Source organism: Watersipora subatra, chromosome 11 (genome assembly GCF_963576615.1).
Source record: "Watersipora subatra chromosome 11, tzWatSuba1.1, whole genome shotgun sequence".
Classification (NCBI taxonomy): domain Eukaryota; kingdom Metazoa; phylum Bryozoa; class Gymnolaemata; order Cheilostomatida; family Watersiporidae; genus Watersipora; species Watersipora subatra.
In genome coordinates, this window is record NC_088718.1 from 41,280,308 (window position 1) to 41,297,525 (window position 17,218).

Sequence of the window (17,218 nt, forward strand, 5' to 3'; positions counted from 1 at the left end):
GTAACTACACATAGTGCCAATATGATCAACTAAAGTCTTCAGGATATAATATTTTTGACAAACAAATATTACTTTCAAACCATACATCTTTTGTTTTATCCCAAACTCTCTTCAACACAATTAAAGAGCATTTATTCTGATTACTAAATACTATATAACAGTAGTATAATAAAAATGATTTTTACAGTTAATCTGTTATATTTTCAGTTCAAAATAGTTTTTGTCAAAATTTTATTAAACTATTACTATTATTAACTTGTATTATTATTATTGCTATTAGTGATATTCATGTACAGATGATCACATCCCATTGCATATCATTGCATTCTCACCTTTTAAGCCTTCTGGCGCCTTCAAACATTGGTTTGTTTGGCAGAGAAAATATGAATACAATTGAATATATCCTTTATACATTAAAGTCACTGTATATTCGAGCAAACGTTTCATAAAACTGCCTTTTAATTTGTTTAGCTCTATAGCCTTAGGACCTAACATAATTCCTAATTAAGTTCTACAGATAATTACACATGGCAATGAAACAAATGAATATGAAAAGCTTAATGTAAAAAACGTAATTATAAGTTGAAAAGAAAGTTGATAAATAATAGTAGTTTGGAGTTTTAATTTGATTCAAATAGTAAATGTTAAAACCTAATTTTAATTCAATGTTTGTACAGTAACTGGGATATTATTAGTCTGTATCAATAACTTGTCTCTCTTTCTGTTGGTTTAGAGTTCAAGGTTACAATAATTTTATGTAATGTTGAGGTGAGCACACACCGATGTCAATTTAAGTAAAATTTTTTCTACACAACAAGGTGTATGCAACAAAGAAAAAAAAATCAAGCAAAGCTATTAGAAATGTAATTATAACTTAATTGTAAAAATCCTTTTCCAAGAAAAGAATTGAATACACGTATTCAATAGTCAGACAAGTTGTCTTTTCTTGAAATCATCATGTCTCCTGGTTTAATAGAAGCATATTTTGACATTTTATTATTAATATGCATTAGTTATATATATATAGCTGTGTGTAACTGTATCTAACTGCATTTAATTCCTGTTTATGATGATTGCCAGATGTACCTTTTTGATCCGCTGCAGCTGACCAGTTTCTCATGACCTGCTGCCAGCATTGCAAAATTTTTAATCTGTATTAGGTGCTTTTTTTCGGTCCGAGTTTGTCTCAGCATCATAATAATTTCATGGTTTTAATATTTGAAAACATTACTATATAACAACTAAGATAATTTTATACTTTTTTCGTTTGCATATTTTAGTCTTTTTGATTTGAGAAATTATGAGCAAATTATATAATTCTATAGAAAAGCCTTTTCTTCATTATTCTTACAGTAATGAATATTGTTCATGGTACAAATTTAAAAGTATTTACAAAGCATTTCAGCGGTCTCAGAAAGCTTAGCTAAATATTTATTTTGGCTTATTTCGGCTTAATTCAACTTAAAGAAGTAATAAATCACCTAAAGGGGTGGCTACACAAAAGAATGCTTTGCACTGATACAACTATCTGGTCCTTTAGCGCCTGCTGCCAGCAATGTGAATATAGAGTTCAGTTTGAAGTCGATGTATCAATCGTGGTATGCTGAACAATTTTCATATAGGTTGATTGGCAACAAAATTTACATTACAGTTATTTGGTATCAAAAGATTCACCATGTCTTTTTCTGCTGTGTTGTAGGTGCAAAATATGTGGAAATGTGATTAAAAGCTCTTAAAAGCTAAAAAATGAACAGTTAATCGCAGCCATCACGAAAACGCCGTAGATTGGAATCAATTTATTTCTCTGGCGTACTCAAAAAATTTGGTTATTGTTTTGACACATGATGTTATTGCGTGAATTGAAAGGCCAATAAAAGGCTCGATATAAAACTTCTTGTAGCACTAGTTTATGACAAACACTTCGGGTTTTACCTAAAAGCCCGTATCAATTATAGATGCTCACTACTTTACAGTTTTGTTCCGGCTTGGTCTAATCATCTAGTCGTAATCTGATCATGTGAACCATACTTCCTGCCAAACAGCGGGAATAATTTTTGCAGCATTTTGTCGACTATCACAGGTGACCAACAGGCTTGTCATGTTCATCAGAGGATGATATGCACTCCTTCAATCTAAGGTTAAAAAATTAAATAGATTTATATGGTAAGTTTTGAGATATCAGTGCTGAAAGTGTCAGTATTACAATGATTATGAAACAGACGCATAAGGACAATAGACATAGTTTTATTGAATGCGTTAAGTGTATTTGTGAAAACATTTTGACGAATGAGATTGCATGAAAGTGTAAACAGAAGCCATCGTGTTCAATTATACGTCCCATTTGAGCCACTTTGGAAAGGGATTCCGATCTCCGGCGTTTTCGCGATGGCTGCGATGAACTGTTCGTTTTTGAGCTTTGAAGAGCTTGTAATCACATTTCCACATATTTTGCACTTACAACACAACAGAGTAAGACATGGTGAATCTTTTGATACCAAATAACTGTAATGTGAATTTTGTTGCAAGCCAACCTTTAAACTGTGTCAATCAATGAGCAGATTTTACCAATTTATTGATCAGGCAATAAATTTCCAAAATTCTCCGTTTCATCTGACTGAGAGGTTCTGAAATATTAGCCAAGCTGCAGACTTGCAAATGATTGGCTGGTTACAACCAATCAAAGTGAACTGAGTGCAGTTTCATTTTCTAGTCGGCGCTAATAACCAATGAGAATGACTAACCCATTTCCGCACATAATATCGATCGGCGTGTAGGTTGGCCAATGCGCTCACTTGCAACACAAATTCGCAGTCACTAAAATTGGCCAAAAGCAAGGAACAAACTTACACGCAGCTTTAGTAACGTGCTTTTTTAGAACTTTGTAAATTTACCGAAAATAACTGCGTGGTATTATGACAACCGGTACCCCAGCAGTCTAGTGAGTCGTGAGAGATCGTCAGGCGTGCCAATAAAGCACAGAGAATGAGTTGTGCAGTTGCTCCCTAATAAGGCAAGGTGGTTGAGTGTCGATCTACCAGGCCGAAAGTCATGTGTTCAAATCTCAATAGAGGCCATTGTTTTTCGTAGCTTCCAAACAGATGGATGGAAATGACTCTTATTATAGTAAATCTTGCTTTTGTGTCTAGTTGAAATAGAACATTATCATTGCCAATATTTATAACTTTTTGGTCAATACAAAAACACCGCAAGAGTTATTTTAAAATGTCGATTTTATATAAAACATCACGAGGATGGATCAGCAGGTTTGATTAGCCTGTATCCCTACTAACAACATAGTTTCTTAAAGGTGGCTTGTCGGAAACAGGCTTTAGTCTGTTGGATAGAAGCCATAAGTAAGGAAGGAACCAGTGGTAAGCCCGGTGATGCCCGCTGTTTTTTTTATTTCAATCAGATAACCAGCAGCTGGGTGATTAAGATTCTGGTTCTCAGGAATCAGATGATTTTTTGAAAGCAAATATATTTAGCAGCCTGGTGGAAGGCATGGAGCATACGCGTGTGAAATTTAGATAAAATTGTCCAAAGTCTTGGTAGTATTAGCACATATTGTCAATCCTTTATCTCAGATACTTCCATTAAACACAACTGCAGTATTTGAAATTCTGGCCGGAATCGCTTAGTAATAATGATTCATTGTTACATGTACTAAGTTCATTGGGCACGCCACACTAGAATACTTTTATTTGAAATATTTGATAAGGTTCAAAACATTTTTATGCCTTGCACTCTCGCGATTACTCACAGAGTACGTCACCATAAGCATTATACTTTCACAAACAAAATAAGAGAGCATTCCTTTAACAAAAGTAGGATGAGCCCACTGATGCAGATCGCTGAGCATGCTTTAGCACTCGATACCTCGTTCATATCTATGGTTTTATCTATTTTATCCGTGTGGCCTTCCTTTATGAAAGTAGACTTCTTTTATTAAATGTTACGATTGTGTGATATAATTGTACAAAGCCGAGCAACCTTCAGTGACCGATGTAGAAGCAGAGTATAAAGTTGACGGCTGGTATCAGGTGTTTGAAATGCTTTTGGTTGTGTTACCTTCAAGTGTGTGTCCTTCATGTTGTTTGCCTTGTGAATCATACAAAGCAATGTCATATTCCTTGTAATTCCGATCAACCCATTTTGCTCAACTCAAATTAGATTCAGTTGAACGTATAATATGTATATATATATATATATATATATATATATATATATATATATATATATATATAAAACTATGTGTACTAAAAAACTACAAAACTTGTAGTTTTTTAGTACACATAGTTTTATATCAGCTCTGTTTTTACTCAAAACATTGAGCACTCTTTTTACTAATGTGTATAAATATAACTTATATATATATATTGAAATGTATCCTACTTGAAACTAAAATCAGAGTGCTCCACATAGGATGGAGCAGTATAAATTGGAAAGTCAAATAGTTTACTTATCTTTCAGCTACTGTCAGTTTCTTGCTGGCGCATTCTTCAGGCTGTAAGCTTCAACGTTGAAGCTTACAGCCTGAAGAATGTTAACAGCCAATGTAGTGTGTTAAAGCTGCCAGATAGTGCTCAATGAGTGGTCAGAGCTTAAATATAACTCAGTTGGACCAAAACAATTTTATCTGATGATTGTCTGCGTAACAGACATGAAACTAATAGTAATGAAGTTGTTTTTTATCTAAGGTTTTACATGAATAAATTATATATATATATATATATATACAAAAAATTGTATTTGTTGTCACATTGTCTATAAAAGTGCATTAAGTTTCCTGAGCTGATCTAAAATAGATATAAAAAGTGTGAAAGTTTGATAAAACTGTATTGCTCAAAGTATCATGTAAAGACAAACTTTGAGTAATACAGTTTTATCAAACTTTCACATTTTTTATATCTATTTTTTATTATATATATGTATATATATTGGAATATATATATTATATATATTCCAACCTCTAAGATCAAATCAGATTCAGTTTGATATATCATTGCTTGTATATCCTATAACAAAGGTGGCCAATATAACACACCTACCATCATATATATAGGATTTATATCATGTACATGTATATATAAACCTCAGTATTTGTCATTTGCCTGTTTGTCACTCTATAATCTGTCGTTTGTGTATCCAGTTATAGCGATAAAGTTTTAGGAATGAAAAACCGCTCCGCACTGGATTTTTATGTTTGCCGGCAGACATTCTACTCACTAGGCCAAGCATTGCTAATGGAATAATTGTAGTCATATTCATTACATCGGTTAAAATAATGTCGTTGTGTGACATACGAGCTGGTTTCATGGCTCTTATTATTGTAAGTTTAGCAATATAAGCAATTTTTAATTACTGAATTTACTAGCTTAAGTTACTCAAATTATCCAATTTTTTAATTTTGCCATTAGCTAATTGGTCAACTTAACCAATGGCTAATACATTATACATTAATTCATACATCTTTCCACTGTTTATAATTGTTTGTATTACCCGGTAATGTCGGGCATTTAGCCTGTATGTATTATATATATATACATGTATAATATACATAGGCCAAAAGAACTACTCAATTTTATAGTTTTTGCAGACTTGCCTCTATTTATCTTTTGAAGTGATCGGGACTCTGTTAAACAAAATGGACATTTACTTGGACACGGTTCACTCAGATGACCTCTCAAGTACAGTGGCTAAGAAACGTATAGAGCTCATTGATAGCTTAAAGCAGATGAAAACATACTTCCGTGCCAACCGATACCCTCAGGAGGTCAGCAGGCTAGACTTTCATTAATCAATTTCAAAACGGCATCTGAAATGTTACCAGCAGAGAGCTTTCATAGAGTGGCGATATTGTTAACAGATTAACAGATTGTTAACTGTTAAAAGATTCCATTCTAACCAAATAGTTTATACAGTTTACAAGATAGACTGACTTCCCAACTTTTGTAATAAATAGGCTGTATAACAGGCTATTTTCTAGGATCTACGGAGTCCTTTTTAAAAAGTTACATTCGCTTAATGAAAGTTTTTCTCCTAAAGTAGCTGGCCCTCATTTTCAGAGGAGGTGACCAACTATGCTACTGATTATATTTAATGGATGACAAAACAATTGCCATCTTATTAACTGATGATTTAACAAAAGACATCTGCGTAGCTACTATTAATCGCTCACCAATTATAGGATGTGAGCTGGGGGATTCTAATTACAAGGGTCAATGGAGGGCAAGCTTAGACAATAGCTAGGAGTGAAACGTTTGTTTAGTTTTGTTCAGAAAGTACTAGAAGGGAGTTACTGATGCCTACTAAAACATTCCTGACAGGTTTACAACAGGTTGACAGGTTACAACAGGTTCCTAAATGACAGATTAAAGGAGCAGCTACATTTGCTCAGGTTTCATGCGGTGTGTTTAAAACATCAGAGAACATGCTTTTGATAACATCAGAGAACTCCCTTTTGATAGCGCCAGCATGCCATTGGTTGTTTATCTGCTTTTTTATTGCTGTCTTGTATATGACATCTAATTTTGTTACCAACAAGCAGAATATTTGATAACAAAACATTCGGGCAAATGATATGCTTTCATCACAGTAATCTTTCAAATAAAAAAGCAAAGTTAAGCCCGGTTCTCACCCCATTGTAAGGAGTGGAGGTGGTGCTGCCAGCAGTCCTGAGAACCAGCCGCCTTATTATTCATTTATAGTAGTTTCTTTTCTATTTATGATAGTTTCGTATTCTTTTAAAGTAGTTTCCTTTCTATTTATAAAAGTTTTATTTTTATTTATAGTAGTTTTTTTTCAATTTATGATAGTATTTTTTCTATTTATTGTAGTTTCTTTTCTATTAATAGTAGTTTCCTTTCTATTTATATTAGTTTATTTTTATTTATAGTTTATTTTCTATTTATAGTAGTTTCTTTTTAATTCATAATAGTTGTTTTCTATTTATTGTAGTTTCTTTTCTATTTATAGTAGTTTCCTTTCTATTTATAGTGGTTTCCTTTCTATTTATAGTAGTTTCCTTTCTATTTATAGCAGTTTTTTATATTTATAGTAGGTTATTCTAATTATAATAGTTTCTTTTCTAGATTTCTAGACCCGTGCGACACATCTCTGACAGCAACAATAACAACAATTCAAAAAATATATCAACACAAGCAACAGATAAGGAAACTAAAGCACCACTCAGGCAATGTCTATGTGGAGAACTCTCTAGTCTCTGTGTCATTTCAAGGTCAATTGATGTGTCGTCTGCCAGACAATCTTATTTTAGCAGGTCAGTCAATTGTGAAGTGATTCCAGTTTGTTTTTCTTTCATTAAAAGGTTTCTTTATGGTAAATAACTTTAACCTTAGTGAGATGGCAACTGCTCTGGCACACGCTAATGAAGCGAGTAGGATGTGGCCTGTTATACACGTGCCTGCATCCTGTCTGTCGTTCTTGCTTCATTAAGAATTGGAGAAGTCAATTTATGGTTCTACCTACATGTAGATGTAAGCCCGCTAAAATGTAAGGAAGGCAGTAAATCTTTAATTTTACAAATTATTTAAAGGGTGACCTGACATTTTTGTCGGATTCCAATTTATTCAAGTTATTTATTTTTCAGTTTTGAAATATTTATTTGATGTTATTAATATATTCTACTGCTTTGTGCGCCAGACTATCTGAATCTCAAGTGCTAGCTTTCAACAGGCATATCTATCATTGATTTTTTTGTTTTGTAACTTCTAGTTTTGCATCTTTACTTTATGCCTGTACTCATCTATATAATAAATCTCACGTTACGTCTGTCTGTTCGTCTGCGAAATGCTAAATTCCATATTTTTTTGACAATTCATCCAAACTTCACACGCATTTGTCTCTTCCCTTCTGCCAAGTCGTCAAAAATATAATGTACTTTGGCTCAAAACTCCATCCGGTTTGTGAGAACCAGCCTCTTAAATACCCACCTGGAGGTTATCTGGTTGAAAATGAAAGCATTCTGGGTAATGCCGGGCCTGCAGCTAGTCTCTAGTAGTCTGTTGGGGATGAGTCGACTTTAAATATGAAATCGACTATCTACTTAGATCCATCCTAATCGATTAGATAAAAGTTCTCTTTTGAATTATGCCAGTTTGACTCTGAGCTTTGCCAGAAACAACTGTCGCCGAAGCAATATGTAATTTACTATTTCCTTAACACTAAGGTAAAAGTATTTGATGTTTATCTGGGAATCACCGAGTGTTGATTTTGCGTGGTATTTGCTTGCTTTGTACATAGTTCTTTTACAAACGTTTAACTAATAGGGAGACGCTGGAACTTTTTAGAAACATATTCCGATTCTTTTTAAAACAACGTTTTAATAACTTTTTCTCAATTCACAGCTACATTTATTGAAAAAATTTTGTCAAGGCTGAATTCTTTGCTGCTCGATAAGTTTGAAATATTTTGGCAGTTTTTATCACATGACTAGTGTATGCGATTCTCATAATTACTTTTGCATTTTTTTGTACAGAAATCTTCTCGAACGAATGAAAAGCATTGGTAATCAATGTTTTCCAGTCTACGCAACAGAAATTCTGGCTACGGTAAGCGGCCTTAGGTTATTTTGATATTGGAAAGTGAAAGTGTGACACTAGTTACTCTGTCGAAATCAAAACTAATTGTTAAATCCTGAAAACCTTGAAATGAAACTTTAAAATGTGGTTTTTAAATATCTAAAATTAACAAATGGAACAATTTTTTGGATACTTTGAAATGCTTTGAAACAAAGTCTGCAATCTAGTTTCAAAATTTATTAAGCAAAATCAACTATAAAAGCAAAATTTTCAATCACTCTTTCTTGCATTGTTGTAGAGTTGCAATCTATATTCAAAGTTGATTAACAGATTGTTGTACAGTTAAACTCTATGTTCAACAATCGTAAATAAATTTTGTGGAGCTGAAATTTATATTCAATAATCATAGACGCATTGTTGTACAATTAAGTTCTATATTCCAAATCTTTAAATAAATTGTTGTAGAATTGAAATCTACATTCATCTTTAACAATCATTGTTACATTACATTACAGTTACATAATGGTACAGTTAAATCTATATTCCAGATTTTTTCTAATAATGTTTTAAAGTTGAAATCGATATTCCAGAATCATAAATACATTATAGTACAGTTGAATCTATATTCCAGATTTTTTCTAATAATGTTTTAAAGTTGAAATCGATATTCCAGAATCATAAATACATTATGGTACAGTTAAATCTATATTCCAGATTTTTTCTAATAATGTTTTAAATTTGAAATCGATATTCCAGAATTATAAATACATTATGATACAGTTGAATATATATTCCAGATTTTTCCTAATATTGTTTTAGAATTGAAATCTATTTTCCCTGATGGGTTTTATAAATCACCATACAGGCTCAGGTGGAAGTAGCTTACATGTATATAACTCATTGACAGGACTACAAAGGTTGGCTGAGTGTGGATGAAGAACACAGATACTACGCTGCCATAGCTGACTGTCTCTTCTGTCTGTTTGAAGCCGAGGATTCCTCTGTTTCCTGTATGTCTCTCAACTTAAACGGCTGTCAGAGTCAGTCAACAGATTCCAGTCATTACCAGTATGTTATAGCTAAATCGTAATATTATATCTCCATCTGACATACATTGGCAGGTGGCAGGTTTCATACTTGAAAATCACAGAGCTTTAGGATATGCACAGTTTGGTGCCATTGCGTCTCATGAAAGGGTAAAATATAACTTGAAACTAGCATGAATGATAAATAATAAATTCAGTGGTCGTGCCCGGCACCGTAAGATCATGTTTTGTCATTTATAAAACTACATGTCTGAGAGAATGTCTGAATTTTGTCTGGATTTTTGTTTAGATTAACTAAAAGCCAGTCGCTGTAGTTATTTATATGAATAAGTCTCACTTTGTCATAGTGTGCGGGTGTCTGTCTGTAAGTCTACGTGAATGCTTGTGTTTCAACATTTTTTGGCCAATTTATCCTAACTTAACATGAATATACTCTGTGCCGTCCGCCATTTCACTAAAAATATTTGGTTTCAAAACTCCATCCGGCTCTTAAGAACCGGATGGAGTTTTTAAAATTTCATCTGCAAAAGCAGAATACCAGCAAATGACCTGATTACATATGAAATAAATTTTGGGCATCGTGTCGCAGAGCTTGCCGCTAGTCCAGTACAATATTAGGATATATAAAAGAGACTATTTAAAACATTTAATCGTGGCTAAAGTGAACTTGCTCAAACATTAACAAGCTCAAACATTCTATTAAATACCATTAAATACAAACTTACGTAATATTTAAGTAGATTTTATGAAAAAAAATAAAAATATTTTTTTATCATTTGCAATAGTTTTTGATATTTGAGATGATATGACTGCCAGGATTTTTTCAAGATTAAAATTGACAAAACTCGATTGTGGTTAAAATGCTCAGAAAGACAATATGTGGTAAATTTCAACACTAGTTGTTATTGTTGCAATGGTTGGTATCGGCTATTGGGTTAAAGTTGCAGCGTTACGTGTCTCTATTCTGTAGTTCTCTGGAACAATAAACATAATTGCACTTTCACTTGATCTGAGCATTTTAGCTGCGATCAAGTTTTGACCACTTTAATCTTAAAATATCCTGGCTGTCAGACCGCCTCAAACATCAATAACAAGTGCAAATGATAAAAGAAAACTGACACTTGTCAATAAAATTGACTAAAATGTTGTGTAAGTTGATTTTTAAATTTGGGATTAGCTTACAAACCTAATTCTCTTGTTGATGTACAAAAGTTTTCCGTTCATAGAAATGTCTATTTTTCACCTTTTTATATCAAGTCAAGCTAGAAAATTTAACACTTAAAAATCATCTTCTCACACTAGAAGCATTACAACCACAGATGAACTAAATTATGTAATTTTATGGAATATGTGTATATAAACTACACAGCGTAGCATACCACCTGTATTTCTTCTACAAAGATATCTGATGAACAGGTTTTTAGGGGATTTTGTTTTTGTTTGAGCTGAAAACTTTTTCTGAGCAACTATGATGGCTGTATGAAGATTTAAACAGGTTTGAAATTTTATCTAACAATTTTCAGGGCTCTTGAATCAATGCCTCACTATTCGCTTCTATCGCTGAACCCTTTGTGACTGAAGAAGGCAATCTAACGCCCCCTTTGTTTTTAACAAATGCAAAAGCTAAAAACAATAAACAACAGGCATATTCAGAATATATGAAAACAATTTGTCTTCGGAAAGTCATCCTAAAAAAATCTGAAAATTTTTACGCAGCCGCAACGCATAAAAAACTCACTTTATGATCTTTGACTGTTTTCCTGCCTCTTCTCTTATCTAATCAAAATGTGGTTTCTTATTAGTAGGTGAAATGTGCAGATTATTTATAGGATAAGCTAGCGAAATGCCCTGCGTTGCACTAGTATTGAAAATCAGCTTATAAACAGTGACAGGTCATGCCACTTTCCATTAGCGTGGCACATTGCCAATGGCTGATTTGAGTAAGCTAGTAACGTATTGCTAAACTTACTAATAAGAGCCGTGAGAGCAAGCATAAAATGACGTCACACCGTAATGGAGAGCAGTATGCGTATTTTTACCCACATAGCAACATATGTCGCCCAATGAATCCATCAATCTTGCTCAATGGTTTAACGTATTACCTAGGAAATGGGAGGTTCCGAGATCAAATCTTCTGTGATACGGATTTTTTCATTCCAAGATTTTAATAGCTTTAGCTGGACATACAGAATCACACAAAAACTTTGAGATTTATATATATATATATATATATATATATATATAATATAAATAAGATAAAATTAAGATAAAAATAAAGATAAATTTAAATAAAGATAAAAATACGGATTCACACAGGCAAATTGTTGTGACACCAAATATGCTTTCGTCTTCACAACTGATTCTTGCAGCCTCAGGAACAACAACTCACACTCCTTATGGATGTGACCACTCCAATCGAACTATCCTGTTTTAAACAAAAAGCTTTCTAACTTTCTACTAACATTGCATATTTTTGCAAGGCAGCCAAGGAAGTTGGCAGTCGTCTCGCTTGTTCTCTCTTATCTTAATTACTAGTAGCTGTAAACAAATGAGGCATTACGTTACGTATGACTGAAAGCCATCACTAACCGTGTATGCTTCGTGTTTGACACTCACTGCGTTAAACAAATCATATCTTGCTAGAAAGTGAACCTGGCTTTGAATATCAAAGCATGACACCGCTAAACCTTTGAAATGATACTATTATTCAGTTTTTTTAGTTCCTTTTTCAAAACACTTTTTCTTTGGTTGATTAAATTTTAGTTAAGATGATAGTGGATTTTTCTTTGTATGCATAAACCATTGATAAAACTGGAAATCGTTGTGTATAGCTTGAAATAAAATATAGCTGGCTTGTGCCGCGTGTTATTCTTTCATTTCATTATTTTCTTGTCAGAGTTATCATTGATTCACATTTTTGTTTCTTCTACAAAATGCTACCCTACTTTTAACCTGAAATATATACATGTATTGTTTGAAGGTTTTGCTGTGTTGCCTGTAAAACATACAAAAACCTTCCCTGCCTTGTATGTGGTAGTTTCTGTTTCATGTCTGTTTTGAAGGAATGCCCTAACTATACAAACACAGGATGATGTGCTTTATTTCTACACAAGCTCTGCGCAAAGTCAACAGGAGTGGATCAAATGGCTAAATGTTGGAGCACAACTGCCATTTGAAAATCTAGTGATGCAATCAAGGTATGAAAGAATTGGTTAAAAGAAAAATGTGTTTGAAGAAGCATTTTTTTAGGGTATTTATCCCTGAAAGACACCAGGTTTTGCTAGTTGCCAAGAATTCTCTTTTGATCTATGCCAGTTTGATTCTGATCTCTGCCAGAAATAATGAAAGATCTGGTGGTGAAGCGATATGTATCTCCCTACTTCTTCAACACTAAACTGAAAGAATTTGGTGTTTGTCTGGGAAGCGCGAAGCTTTGATTTTAATGACGTTCGCTTGCTCTGTGCAGGGTTCTTGACAAAACTTTGGCTAATAGGGAGGCCCTGAAAATTTCTTTAAAAGAATATTCTGATATTGGAATTACATATAAAATCATCTATTTTTTCATAATTTTTTTTTAACATACAATATTGAATTGCTAAAAATGTACACCAAACTTTTCAAGTAAATTATAGTTTTAAGGTAATAAGATAAAGGATTGTTCCGGTGTCGCATCTCATTAACAAGCGAGTAGATGGGTCGATACGAACTTCTATGTTGTTTATCATAGATTTCTCATCTGGATTTCCTTTTGCATCATGCTGAGACTTTAATAGATAAGGCATGCCTTAAGGTCTTGTGCAAAAAACCTTAAGCTTAAGTCCCTTGACTTGTCAAGTGATTTATAGCAATCACCGTGGCGTTGCTTGGAGGTACATACCCCTGCCCTTAACAAGAATTTACTATAAATACCGTATATGCATTTTTATTACATTATAGATTACTACCTTTAGTAGAAGAAGATGTTAGATGCATATGTTACAGCCTACAATAATATGCTTAATCATATTATGTTACATATTGCATGCATATATTGCATCATAGAGCATGGGCAGGCGTATAATACATGTGTTTCAACTGATTTCAACTTACCTGATATGAACAAACGGCATACAACCACTACTATTTTACATATATCATTGCCAGCTGCTTCAACAATCTTCCACCTTATATCCGTTCTCTTAACAGAGAAATGTACTGTAACCACTATTTGTTAAACTATTTATTCAATTTTAGTGGTTATCTGTTGTCCTTTTTTCTTTTTGTTTTTTTATTGTTGTATAGCATAATTTGAAAATTGTTTTTATTTGAAATTAAATTATTGCCAATAAAGCAATATATACATGTATATACATATATATAGGCCTATATATATGTATATTTATTTATATATATGTTATGCTATAACACACTAAGTTTATGTGTTACGTTGAATTGTTTTGAAAATTTTAGAGTTGTCATTTATGCGCCAAATAAAAACTGTTAAATATTTCAGGGACCTTATGGAATCGCAGAACAATGCTGTTTCAGTATTTTTTGGCAAATTTCTAAGTTTTTGCTGTTTATGTTTATACTTGAACTTCAGTCATAAATTTTTGCTTATTTTTTGTTTATTTACTCTGAAAAACTAACATTCTTTCCTGTAAGTCATGAGTGACAGCCTCTGGAAAAGCATTTTGAAAAAATACCTCAAAGTATTCATTCTAAAGATTAAGCCTTTTTCCAGTTATTAAAATCTAAAGATTGTTAAAAATTAAACTAAAAATTAAAGATTAGCCGGGCACATTGTCGAGAAAATAAAGTCTCGAATAATAAAATATGATAGGGAAGAGTATTTAGCTTCAGTCTGATTCTTTCATCTGAGTAAAGTTAAAATGGATTTGTCACGTTGCACTCATCAATCAACATATTTGAAATTTTTATGTTAACTTTTGGCATAAATTTCCTTTGAACTGCTAGTGTTACACTCTCAGTTTGGTCTCAACGTAAAAGGAACTATTTTGTACAAAATTTGGTTAATATCAGTAGAAAAAACTGCACGTACACAGTCCGTGTGAAAAAATTAGGATATTGCTTGACAAGGTTTATTAATAAAGACTTGTCTTTTCATCTTGCGTAATGTAATAACTCAAAGTTATAAAAACAAGTGAATAGTTACCACAAAACATTTTCTATTATTTTGAGAGCACAGATAGAAATCAATGTTTTATCTATGAACTGATCCACTCTAAGTAAAATCACATTTTGACCAAAGTAGCGCTCTTCTTAAATAATGCATTGGTTTTCAAAACCTTGGCTAAAATAAAAAATATTATTTTTGTAAAAGTCTCAACAGGCATTATGAGCTGTTTTTTGTTCTCTAGCTTAAACATTGTTGATTTTGCAACAAAAATTTTCACATAACTTTTTACTTTTCTGAAATCATTTATATATTTTATTAAAATATAAAATATATAAATGAGCGGCAATAGAAAAATGCAGGCCGGTATGAATTGTTTGTTCAAGCACCCATTCTATAAACAGATTTTGATGAACCTTAGTTTACTTAATGCAGCAGGAGTTGTCTGCTATTCTAGCTTTTAGATCAGAAAATAAATTCAGACTAGCAATGTTTGTCAAATTTTAAATTGAGAAAAAAAATTGACGAATCTGTGACATTTTTTGAAAAGCAAAAAACATTAGCAAAGCATTATTCATTTCTACAGAATCTTCCTAGAAGTGATAGTCTTAGTTTTGTATCAACGTAAATTTGCTAAGGTATAGTGTCGGCCCTTCGAGCTTATCTACTCTCAGTCTGTGATTAATGAATGGTGTCTGAATTGTTGAGATTTTGTATGGACACAAAGAGACTTGCAGAAACCTTATTTTTAGGCAGTCAGAAACTTGTGAAAAAGACACGCAGACTGAAGCCACTCTTTTGAAACTAGTAAAGGAACAAGGTCACGCTGACTCAACAGACCTAGCAGGCAAGGTGTTGCTGGTGCAGTGGTTCTTGTGCAATTATTATGATAGCCATGATATTCTTGAGTCTTTAGGTTTGATACGAGGGTGTCCACCTATACATATAGCTGCTGTTTTGTCACCCAGAAAATCATCTTGTTAGGAAGCAAACTAGTCACTATGGTAACGAGGTATGACTAGGCGCTATCGTGATTTTCATAAGCATTTCATACTCAACATATTCTTAGCTCATGAAATATGTAATTATGTTGTAGCGGCTAAGATTTTTGGAACAATGGCAAGCAACTGCATGCCATTGATTAAGCGAGTTGAAAGAACAAATGACATCCTTAAACTTGCTAGTAGAGCTTATGATCTATACAATGCGTTTGTAGTGTATTTGTATTGTATTTGTAGTGTATTTGTATTGTATTTGTAGTGTATTTGTATTGTATTTGTAGTGTATTTGTATTGTATTTGTAGTGTATTTGTATTGTATTTGTAGTGTATTTGTATTGTATTTGTAGTGTATTTGTATTGTATTTGTAGTGTATTTGTAGTGTATTTGTATTGTATTTGTATTGTATTTGTAGTGTAATTGTAGTGTATTTGTATTGTATTTGTAGTGTATTTGTATTGTATTTGTATTGTATTTGTAGTGTATTTGTAGTGTATTTGTATTGTATTTGTAGTGTATTTGTATTGTATTTGTAGTGTATTTGTATTGTATTTGTAGTGTATTTGTATTGTATTTGTATTGTATTTGTAGTGTATTTGTATTGTATTTGTATTGTATTTGTATTGTATTTGTATTGTATTTGTATTGTATTTGTAGTGTAATTGTAGTGTATTTGTATTGTATTTGTAGTGTATTTGTATTGTATTTGTATTGTATTTGTAGTGTATTTGTAGTGTATTTGTATTGTATTTGTAGTGTATTTGCATTGTATTTGTAGTGTATTTGTATTGTATTTGTAGTGTATTTGTATTGTATTTGTATTGTATTTGTAGTGTAATTGTAGTGTATTTGTATTGTATTTGTAGTGTATTTGTATTGTATTTGTATTGTATTTGTAGTGTATTCGTATTGTATTTGTAGTGTATTTGTATTTGTATTGTATTTGTAATGTATTTGTATTGTATTTGTATTGTATTTGTAGTGTATTTGTATTGTATTTGTATTGTATTTGTAGTGTATTTGTATTGTATTTGTATTGTATTTGTAGTGTATTTGTAGTGTATTTGTATTGTATTTGTAGTGTATTTGTATTGTATTTGTAGTGTATTTGTATTGTATTTGTAGATTATTTGTATTGTATTTGTATTGTATTTGTAGTGTAATTGTAGTGTATTTGTATTGTATTTGTAGTGTATTTGTATTGTATTTGTATTGTATTTGTAGTGTATTTGTATTGTATTTGTAGTGTATTTGTATTTGTATTGTATTTGTAATGTATTTGTATTGTATTTGTATTGTATTTGTAGTGTATTTGTATTGTATTTGTATTGTATTTGTAGTGTATTTGTATTGTATTTGTAGTGTATTTGTATTGTATTTGTAGTGTATTTGTATTGTATTTGTAGTGTATTTGTATTGTATTTGTATTGTATTTGTAGTGTATTTGTATTGTATTTGTATTGTATTTGTAGTGTATTTGTAGTGTAATTGTAGTGTATTTGTATTGTATTTGTAGT

The 17,218-nt window shown here is 32.1% G+C and overlaps 1 protein-coding gene across 1 annotated transcript in view; it reads left to right on the top strand.

Moving 5' to 3' along the window:
* The first annotated feature begins 5,711 nt into the window (after positions 1 to 5,711).
* Positions 5,712 to 17,218, top strand: part of LOC137408074 (uncharacterized) — a 53,201-nt gene continuing 41,694 nt past the window's right edge. Inside the window, exons 1-6 of the mRNA XM_068094465.1 lie at positions 5,712 to 5,773; positions 7,092 to 7,279; positions 8,498 to 8,570; positions 9,448 to 9,608; positions 12,649 to 12,783; positions 15,455 to 15,618. Coding sequence (XP_067950566.1) covers positions 5,735 to 5,773; positions 7,092 to 7,279; positions 8,498 to 8,570; positions 9,448 to 9,608; positions 12,649 to 12,783; positions 15,455 to 15,618 — 760 coding nt within the window. The 5' untranslated portion in view covers positions 5,712 to 5,734. The remainder of the gene's footprint in view (positions 5,774 to 7,091; positions 7,280 to 8,497; positions 8,571 to 9,447; positions 9,609 to 12,648; positions 12,784 to 15,454; positions 15,619 to 17,218) is intronic.